The 9,971-nt window shown below is 37.3% G+C and overlaps 1 protein-coding gene and 1 pseudogene across 3 annotated transcripts; both read right to left on the bottom strand.

The window, feature by feature from the left end:
* Nucleotides 1-1,401: 1,401 nt before the first annotated feature.
* On the bottom strand, nucleotides 1,402-7,787 carry FATB (fatty acyl-ACP thioesterases B). 3 transcript variants are annotated; one of them, XM_059576116.2, is made up of 8 exons: nucleotides 7,332-7,787; nucleotides 6,529-6,578; nucleotides 5,727-6,260; nucleotides 5,453-5,586; nucleotides 3,909-4,022; nucleotides 3,327-3,498; nucleotides 3,118-3,186; nucleotides 1,402-2,032 (listed from the first exon to the last, which is right to left on the bottom strand). In XM_059576116.2, the coding sequence occupies exons 3-8, from the start codon at nucleotides 6,222-6,224 to the stop codon at nucleotides 1,769-1,771; spliced, it is 1,251 nt and encodes a 416-aa protein (XP_059432099.1). In that variant the 5' UTR covers nucleotides 6,225-6,260; nucleotides 6,529-6,578; nucleotides 7,332-7,787; the 3' UTR covers nucleotides 1,402-1,768. The 3 variants fall into 3 exon arrangements, with proteins under 3 accessions (XP_059432099.1, XP_059432098.1, XP_059432100.1); XM_059576115.2 differs by lacking the exon at nucleotides 6,529-6,578; XM_059576117.2 differs by lacking the exon at nucleotides 6,529-6,578 and having other exon boundaries at nucleotides 7,449-7,787.
* A 1,304-nt stretch (nucleotides 7,788-9,091) lies between these two features.
* LOC148583009 (cysteine-rich receptor-like protein kinase 25 pseudogene) lies at nucleotides 9,092-9,971 on the bottom strand (annotated as a pseudogene).

Raw genomic sequence — 9,971 nt, 5'->3', positions numbered from 1 at the left:
AGGATTTTCCGTTAAACCCTAACAAAATTCTCAAAATACCCTCTCCTTTTTTAAGAAAAAATATTTAATTTTTTTTGTTGCAAAGATTTAGGCATGAGTATTTTTATAAATACCATTTAATTCGGACTACCGCCTTAACTTTTACAATTTTTTTCTTTTGTTTTTCCTAAAACAAATGAGGGTATTACTTATTTATCCTAAAAAAGAAAGAAAAAAAAATAAGAGTATTTTGGAAAAAGTTAATGAAGGGGTGAGATTGCAAACAATTAAAAAACTTTAAAAAGACATTACAAAAGTAATGACAATTAAAAAAATAAAGTAAAATTTTTCATAATTTTTATTTCCACGTCAGAAGAGCAAGTGAATTCGGAGTGTATAACTTTTCTCTCGTCATTATTGTATGTTATAAAAAGTATTATCACGATTGCCGGAGTTTTCTCCCCTTCTGAGTTGAGTTCATCTTGTTGCCAGGCTTTTGTTTTTGTAGTTTTGTACAGTTGGGATTGGTGCCTAATCATGTGAAGTCCCGTCAATGCTGGCGGTGGGACGTCTTCATGTGCATGCATGAATGAGTTTTGCTAGAAAATAGGCTCAACTTTTAATATACTTCCGAATCATATTCTTCGTTTTTAGCTAATTAGATGCAAGTTCTTAATTATGTATATATACATGTATGATATGTACGTGCAATGCATCATTCGTTTTGTTCCTTGATACAAGCATCGGTCGTAGTAATATAATACATGACATTGTATTTGTCTTATATATCTTCCAACGCTTCGTGCATGCACTTGTTGATCAATATCATCTTATCCTTGCTCCTAATTTTTTTCCCATTTTCCAATTATACGTGGTAAGATTCTGTCAACGTTCTTTGAATCAACTGCCACTTCCTCCCTACATAACATTTAATTCATCTTTTATATAAATGTGGGTTATAAAAAAAAAAAAAAATCTTATTTTCTTCTCTTTTTGTTCATGTTTTCGATGCCACTAGCTTTTTGTTCATGTTAATATCTGTGGAGGACTTGAGCATCTTTTTAGCCTATTGGGCCTGTGGGCTACAAATTTAGGATGATCTTTTCCTCACTCACTGTTTGAGCCAGGCCCATTAATTATCTATTTTTACTATTTCCTGAAGAAAGAATAAGATTATTTTTTTATTAATTTAACTTATGCAATAATTAAAATGATTAGCAAAATGTGAAACTCTTTTTGGTATTTCTTTTTGGCTAGCCGGGCCCAGTATGCGTGCTCTAATACCCAAATCCAAAGCCATGGGCAAAGTAAGATGACCATGCTAATTGTGACAACTGACAAGTCATTATAAGATGTTTTTTCCATGAATACAGACTGTTGCATCGAAACAAGGAGAAGATATTTGAAGTCAAGTAATCAATATTTTCCTGCAGCAATAAATGGAGATATTTTGCCATTTCTAAATAGAAAAGAATATTTAGAAAAAATATACATGCCATTCCAACAAATAAGACAAATCGCCCAGACATCCCACACAGCTAAAGGTTAACTGCCAGAAATGCAGATATCGGCCCTCTAGTGTCCACCAACCAACCAGGTGCAGAAAGAGAGTACAGGAAGAGCTAATTACAACGGGACTGCCTTTTCCTTTCCAAGTGAAGACAAAAGAGAAGGAATATCTATATATCTATATATATAAAGAAGAAACGCATGTAAATCCAAGAAACACATGCAGGATTCTACACAAGCGAGAGGGTATCGTAATTCCAGCTACAAAAGCACTCTTAGATTAAGCGCTTTCTGCTGGGACCTGACCAAGAGTCCCAAAGTTGTTGGCATATTTGGGCCTCCACAAAGTCCTTCCCCTCACAATCTCGGCCCCCTCCTCGAGCCGAAGCAAGTGCTGGCACTCGATGTCAGCCAAATTCATCAAATTACCAACGCCATTGACGGCGGTCAGAGACTGCAGCACACTGTCCCTCCCGCACTCCCTCCTATACTCCAAAGTCATCGCAGAAAGCTCGTGACTCTCCAAGATCGGCAATGGAGCACTCTGCAAGGAGAAAAAGAAAAACAGTTCAATAATCAACTGAAATAAAAAAAAAAAAAAAAAAAAAAAAAAAAAAAAAAAAAAAAATTCTAGTAATCCATCAGTGTTCCAATAATCAATGGAACAATCACGTCTGTTGCTAATTAAACCAGGGGAGATTTGAAAGAACATGTGGATTAGGTAAGATACAATGTGTTTTCTATGGTTTGCAATGCAATAATTGCTTAGGCATCACCACAAAGACCTGAAAAAGAAATGTTGTTTACTGAAAGTTTAGCACAAATTGTGTCTGACGAGATATAGCCCAAATAATACCAAACAAAGTATTGCACGGCCACATTGGATGATGGTATTAGGAATATCCCTTCCAGCAATTAGTCAATAAGATAAGTAAAAGATGACAGCTAAAAGGCAAGGAATGGGTACTTCCACAAAAACAGATGTGCACATGGCATGATGCACTTAAGTCTTATATACTTTCAGAAAGACAGATGTACACATGTTCATGCTGCACTTAACCTTGCTGGACAACCAAAGAGATAACTGCATAAGTATATTACTTCCAATGGACTTATCCAGCATGGGAATAATGGAGGTCAGTGGGAGAAGAACTTATATATTAAGGAAAATGCAAAACTGATGAGTATGGGAGAACATACCCTTAAAGAATTTGACAATGAGGTCGAAACTTTTATATTTAAAGCTTTGGAATGTGATTTGGCTATAAGACAAGCTCTAAATTAAAATAATCATTTCTAAGCATATGCAATCAACTGTTTCTCAAAATTAGGAAACCAAGCAGTACCCATCAGAACATGCTTGTACAGTTATTGCTGGCTTATAAACTTTTCGGAACATATAAAGCCCAAGAAAAGGTTATTCTGGTCAGACCCAGTTCCACTACATATTCCATTCAGAGTTTTGATCTGGCTGACCATCTTTGTATTGGGTTAGCCATTATTATTAGCATGCATATTGTATCTAGTAAACAGGCATCCAAGAAAGGACAAAGATTAAAGAGCAAGAGAGAGGGAGAGGGGGGAGTGCAAGGGGATGATCTAAAAAAGGGAATCCATATCGACATCTACCTCAAGGATCCAGCCAATGTACTTCACATTGTTAACATGCTGGTTCACGTCTAAATCACTCCATCTAGGCTGCAAATTGAAAAGGAAAAAAAAAAAAATTATATGCCAATCAGAAAGCAACATGAGTGCCACAAGCCAGATATAATTTTGAAAATAAAGGAAAGAGAACAACTGTCAATTGCAATTTTCAGATGAAAAAATCAACTTACAGATAACCCAGTGCGAACATAGTCCGCTGTATTATCATCAAGCTTTTGTAGTTTTCTGCTATCCTCTTCCACAACAGGAGGAGAATTCATAAAGTAAGGCTCTATTTCCCCTCGAACTTCATCTGGAATCTTAGATAACCTCCTTGTTTTTTTATTCATCATCACCCAAACACTGCAATTCATCAAAACCAATAACACAATCATTGTGATCCTGATCAATTACTTGTGCTAATAATTTTAAAGTATACAAAACACCATGTCGCATGTTGACATGCAGGAAGTTCATTACAATATATCCCATAGAAAACACTTTTTAACACTTTTACAATCAGAATCATCCCAGCCTTCCCAGGAAACTTAATAACAAATCGAAAAAGATTATATGTTTCATTGCTTTGATTGTCATCACCACAGTATAAGATATATACTATAACATAATTATATGCCCCATTCAAACACCATCATGCAGCATATGTCAAAAGTTACATAACGCTTAAGTTTAACAAGCGGGAGCACAGATAAATTATTTTTTTTTTTTTTAGAAAAATGTAAAAGGATCAAAATCTTCAAATAATATTGTACCTGGAGGCTCTTGTAAGAATTTCGCCAGTTTTGTAATCACGTAGAAGCCAATCACGCCGCATACCATTCTTTCCAGATGGACTAACCCAAGTGTCCACTTCAACAACATCACCCCTGTGAGACAAAAATAAACTAAATCCATCAATCTCGACTGACCACTCTCCCACTACAAATCAATTTATAACCTATAATTATGTTACTTCCCAGCCATAATAATGTTCCATAAAGTTCTTACACTCACTGCAACAAAATTAGTTCCATAAAGTTCTTACACTCAGTTCAACAAAATTAGTTTAGTGCAGTTGGCTCCAAAATTTATACATTAACGCAAAACATATTTATAATTTAAGAGTCTTTGAAATGTTAACCATCATACTCGAGGAGTTCAAGTAGTTGCCATCTGTGTCGAGCTTTTTTCCTTTCTAAGAAAGTTACATTAACCCAGCAAATTGGAATGCAACTTCATAAAAATACATCATACACATAGCAGAAGCATTACTCTGAGAGACAGAAATGAGGGAAACTGTATAGCATCCCTAGCTTATTAATCCCTTACAAATGTCAACTCTACATAGGAGCTGAAATTCATATCTAAATATTACCCCTATTTTGGTCTCTTTTTTGGGCTTTTGGTTTTATCTTGAGCTGAAGCCCTATCACAGATTGAATGTTCCATAAAAGCCTATATATGTTACTTTACGCTTGTCCATCATGTCTTCCAAAGAGGGTAAGACTGTATATCAATTGACCCATCCCTTGAGAACATTCATCTTCTCTCGCTCATTCTTTCTCCATTTGTTTGAATAAGAAAAAGAATATTCACCGCCATATCACTATCTTGAGTTTTAGAACACATCTAATGGCTACCATATACACCCATGAACCTATTATTTCTACCAGCTTTGTTTATATAACTATAAGATGTGAAGAATTCTTATGTAGCAGGTTAATATTATGTATTAGGGCCTCTATTATGCTTTAAGATGCCATTACAACATACTCAGAATCAATATGAAACAAATATTTTAATCAAGAGCAGAATAAAATTCTGCGGAATGGGGGGACCCATCTAATCCTCAAGTTTTTTATTTTGTGTTCTTTTCGATTATTAATACTTATTTTCAAGCAAGAACTTCACATTCATACTTAGAATTGACTACCGCAAGTGCACAAAATCTACCTAAATAATATGTTAAGATTCACACTCACACTAATGGCCCGAAGAAATAAACCACTCCAGCAGAATCCACAAATAGGACACAACCTTTTCAGATACAGATTTGTGACCTTCTTTAGGCATCACCCTCAAAATTTTAGAGAAAATACAAAACTAAGTATATAGAGCTAAGTACAGAGCCAATTGTTTGCTACATGGCCAGCACTATAAACTTCATATGATGTATGGTAGCAATGTTGGATAAAATCATCCAAGTCATATGTGAAAAACGGCCGCACAAAACATAAACCACATAAATAAATGGCAAAATCATCAGCTCATGTTCAACGGCCGCTAAAAAGGGCAAACTCATGAAGTTGTGACTTACCAAGTAGGATAGCGATCTACGACAACCTGCATCCGTGTAACCACCCATATCAGGTTCTTTTTGCACATCTCTGGCGTTGAACCAAAACCATCACCAAGAAGTCCAGCACCCTTAACATGATTAAGGGCAGATTCCTGCAGCCAAAAACAGAAGAAAACAGCTCATGAAGAAGAAGTCTTAGTAACACCAGATACAAATGATCTCACTAAAAGATTATAACACAAACATATCTCCAAAAACAGGATACGATAAGATTAGAAGATTTCAATAATACCTGTAAATGATTCATCAACGTCTCTATAGACGCTGTCCGATCAGCACCTATTTCGTATGATCTAATAGAAAAGTTCTGCCGGAACACAAAACCATCCTGAACAATCCTCCCTAGACCAAAAGGGTCAATAAGCATGTCGGGCCGCCTGGGTTTCCAATCCAGCATCATCCACTGTTTCTCCGCGGCCAAGAAGATTGTGGTGATAGCAGCAAGAAGCATGCTCCAATCAGGTATCGTGTTGATGAAAGTCCTGGGGGGAGGCGAGGATGTTTCACACTCATTCTTCACACCTTCCACAGGTGTTGTCAAACCAACCGAGGTACCGTTTATTTTGGGAGGGGCTTGGGCATTTGCTTTGACCTGCAAGCCACCGGAGATCCCAGCAGATTTTGACTTCATTCCTCCCAAATTCGCAGGCTTTGGGGTGGCCTTGGCGCCAGAGTTCGGTGATGGAGATGGAACCGGAATAAATGCGGAAGTAGCGGCAGTCGCAACCATTGTGAATTCCTTTACGACGCGCGGAGTCAGCAATTTCTGAGAAATTCTCTCTTTGTCAGTGAAATTTGTACAACCAAGTTTTAGGAATCTTCACAAACACGCATCAGACAACAACACGTAACAGTGGAAAAAACCAAACAGATAGCTATAGCAAAACTAAATTCTCAATTTCTTCAACGAATTACACTACGAATATCACACCCACGTTCTGCACGGTTCATTTGAAGAATGAGTAAAACCAAAAGCATAAACTACTCGAAATGTCATACGCGAGTTTCCGTTTTCAATAACGGGAAAAACATACACGTACGCGATGTGCTGATCCTTTTACCAGTAATTGCCTCAGAGAATAGCCTGTTTCAGGGAATTTAGGGGGAAAAAAAACAAAAAACAAAAAAAACACAAATCATGCTAAGAAACAACAGGTTTCCCGAAATTTTGCAATTTAAAATTATAAAAAAATTTACAAAAATCTGATTTCCAAAAAAAATTTGAGCCGCTCAAGTTTTAGCATTTGGCGCATTTTTGCTTCCTTCTATATTTTTGCCCAAAACCAAACGGAACAAAAGAAGGGATTAATAACAAAGAAAATTTCCTAATTCCAGAGAAAATGAAATATTGATTCCGATTGCAAATCAAATCCATGGGAGAGAAGAAAAAAACAATATAAGGCGACCACTAATTTAAAAGGCAAAAACAATCAAGAATATTATCTAATGCAGAATCATTCATAAACATGGAGCCAAAAACAGAGCAGATCTGAGCTGAAAACTACAAAACATCACAAGCGAAGGCCAAACCATTTCAATTCATTTCGTTAACATATTTGGAAACTTATGCATCGCAATATAAACAAAAAAAGAAAAAAAAAGAAATCATGCCAATAATCCAATCTTATCCCCATTGTGTACCCCTTCATTGCATCCAAAGTCATATTTTGTACAAGTAAAAATGGCAAAACTGTAACGCCGTGTTTGGCTGCCGAGAAAAAGCTAGAGAAATTTGAAATTCGAAATTTGAAATACAGATCTCTCGCTATTCAAGAGCACCACAAAACAACAACTTAACATTCAAAATTCCCAAACTTTTCCATTTCCTTCCCATTACCTTCACTTTCTCGGCAACCAAACGGAGGGCAACGATAACCACCAAATTTCCAAATGCCACAGCACCAGATCAGACGAGAAAATTAGAGAAAACGAAAGAAAATCTCCACTTCCGTACCTCAACCAGCGAGAAACTCAGGAAAACAAAACGAAAAAATAAAGAACAGTTTTCAAGCAAGAGAAAAACAGGGCAAAAATCGGCGCAAGCAAAAAATGAGGGGCTATTGCGTCATTTCGGATCCGCAAACTGTTTTTTCCCAGTCTCTTCTAGGGCTCGCGATCTCGTTCCTCCTTCCTCGCTCTTCTTCTTCTTTTATTTCCTTCTTTTTTTCTTTCTTTCTTCCTCTATTTTGGAATTTCGTATCACTTTCCAAAAAAGCCAAAAATCGGAGAAAATAAAAAAATGTGGGATTTAGGGCGAGCGATTGCTTGGGTGGTAGAGAATTGGCGAGCTGCGACTTATTTATATATAGTAACCCCACCGTCTCCACTTGGACCTCCCGCCTCTCGTTCAAAGTTCCACATCCCCAACACTTCTCTCCCACCTTATTTTTACGCCTTTGTCCTTTCTTTACCCTTTTCCGTGCCACGTATTTCATTATTGCCAACAAATATTGTTGGGGGGCTGCGGAGTTAGGAGAGAAATTTTGCTCCGTTTTCGTTTAATCCTCTCTGGTAATTAATTTTTGGATTATTAAATAATTAAATAAATAATTGGGGCGTCTTTAATTTTTCCATAACCTTCGTGACGGCATGTAATTGAAACGTGCCATCGTTGGAAAAAGCTCAGTTGGATTGAAACGGCATGTAATTTATTTTTCATGGTAGCGTTGGAATAAATATTATTATTATATTCTTGTTGGGAAAGCTTAGCCCTACACTGATTCCATTTTTCAGCAACAAATAATTGAAGGCATGAGAGTTATATGAATCACAATATACTATTTATGGACAAAAGGGAAATGGGAACCATGTCTTTCCCATTGCAAGCCATTTTGATTCTTTGAAAAATGTTTTGGATATTACAGTTTTTATTTTAATCGTTTATGATTCGACTGTCACGGACGTGGTAGTCCACGTTAACCAAGTAGTTAAGGTTAGTAGAGCGGGAAGAAATTCACCAAGAAAAAAGAGGCTTTAGCTCTTGCGGTCCACGCCAAAACAAATGTTTTATCTTTAGATGTTTGGCCAATTGTTGCACTTCAACGCATTTCGAGAAAAGCCAATTAACTTTGGGTTTAAGTAGCGTTTCACCCCTAATCACAACTTATAGTTGGTTGGATCAGCCTATTCTTGAAGTGAACAATTGGCACACACTCCATTTCCAAGAGAGAGAATCTTCAAAGGGAAGAAGAAAATAAGTGCAAGCTTATCTATTCTCCATCAAATTCTAACACAACATAGTAAGTATTACTCTGAGGGCTATGTCAATTTGTAAATAAATTGTAATAAAAATTTGGGAAAAAAAAAACCTCCACAAACTATTAGCCATTTTTGTTTTAGCCCTCTAATGTTTAAAAAATGATAAAATAGCCCTACAAACTATCAAACATTTGCAATTTGGTCACTCCGCTAATCATTACCGTCAAATAGGATAGAAAATTCAAAACTGTGTCATTTTGGCAAGGTTAAGTTACAAAATATCCTTTTGAAAAAAAAAAAATCAATTAAAAAAATGTCTCCCAAAATGACGTCGTTTTGAGGGGAAGAAAAAAATAATAATAATGAAGAAAATGAAAGCAGTGAAATGAGTGGTCCACTTTAACTACCTTTTGATCCAGCTATGGAGCCTGTAGGTGGAGGTGCAAGGCCTAGTGCGAGCGCCGGTGCTGTGGATTCATTGTAGAATTGGTACAACTCATACCTAACATTACAACTAGGGAAGAGAACTCTTTCCCCTTGCTTTCCACTAGAATATATAGGAAGACGGTTTATAGTTGCCTGAAGACAACTATTGTAGCCGGCGCTGGATAGGTCCGGTGTGCACTATACAAGGTTATACAAATTTTGAAACTGGGAAAAATTCACTTCCTTAGTCCCAAACTTCTTAACACCGATCGGAAAGTTGGAAGCTTCAGTTGCCAGTTGGGTCATCGTTTTGTTCAATAGCTGGTTGAACCGGTCCTGCTCGGTGATGTTCTATGTGTTCCACATGTGAATTCTAGGCCTTACAGCCACGGTGGAGAAGATAGACTCGTTGGAGTAGCGTACCATGCACTCGTCGTGCCAAATAACTGCCATCTTTTCTGTTGAACATTTACTGGCGAGCTCCCGAGTTGCGTTGACCAGGCATTTTTGGCAAATTTCAGCAGTGACATTTCCGCGGCAGAGGAAGAGACCGTAGACGGGGTGGCTGGGTGGCCACCCCCATGGCCTGGGGGTGGTACTGTACAAGGTTATACAGATTTTGAAACTGGGAAAAATTCACTTCCTTAGTCCCAAACTTCTTAACACTGATCGGAAAGTTGGAAGCCTCAGTTGCCAGTTGGGTCATTGTTTTGTTCAATAGCTGGTTGAACCGGTCCTGCTCGGTGATGTTTTGTGTGTTCTACATGTGAATTCTAGGCCTTACTGCCACGGTGGAGAAGATAGACTCGTTGAAGTAGCGTACCATGCACTCGTCGTACCAAATAACCGCCAT

This window comes from Corylus avellana, chromosome 11 (genome assembly GCF_965113065.1).
Source record: "Corylus avellana chromosome 11, dhCorAvel1.hap1.2, whole genome shotgun sequence".
In the NCBI taxonomy this organism is placed as follows: domain Eukaryota; kingdom Viridiplantae; phylum Streptophyta; class Magnoliopsida; order Fagales; family Betulaceae; genus Corylus; species Corylus avellana.
The sequence above is the reverse complement of the archived record's forward strand: the minus strand, read 5'-3'. Positions and strand labels throughout refer to the sequence as shown.

What these genes read in the sequence shown, in the direction of transcription:
- FATB (XM_059576116.2), bottom strand. Translation starts at nt 6,224, where the DNA reads ATGGTTGCGACTGCCGCTACTTCCGCATTTATTCCGGTTCCATCTCCA. An exon ending in CGTTGATGAATCATTTACAG is followed by an intron (nt 5,587 to 5,726) that starts GTATTATTGAAA and finishes TTTTGGCTGCAG; the next exon opens with GAATCTGCCCTTAATCATGT. An exon ending in GTAGATCGCTATCCTACTTG is followed by an intron (nt 4,023 to 5,452) that starts GTAAGTCACAAC and finishes TTTGTCTCACAG; the next exon opens with GGGTGATGTTGTTGAAGTGG.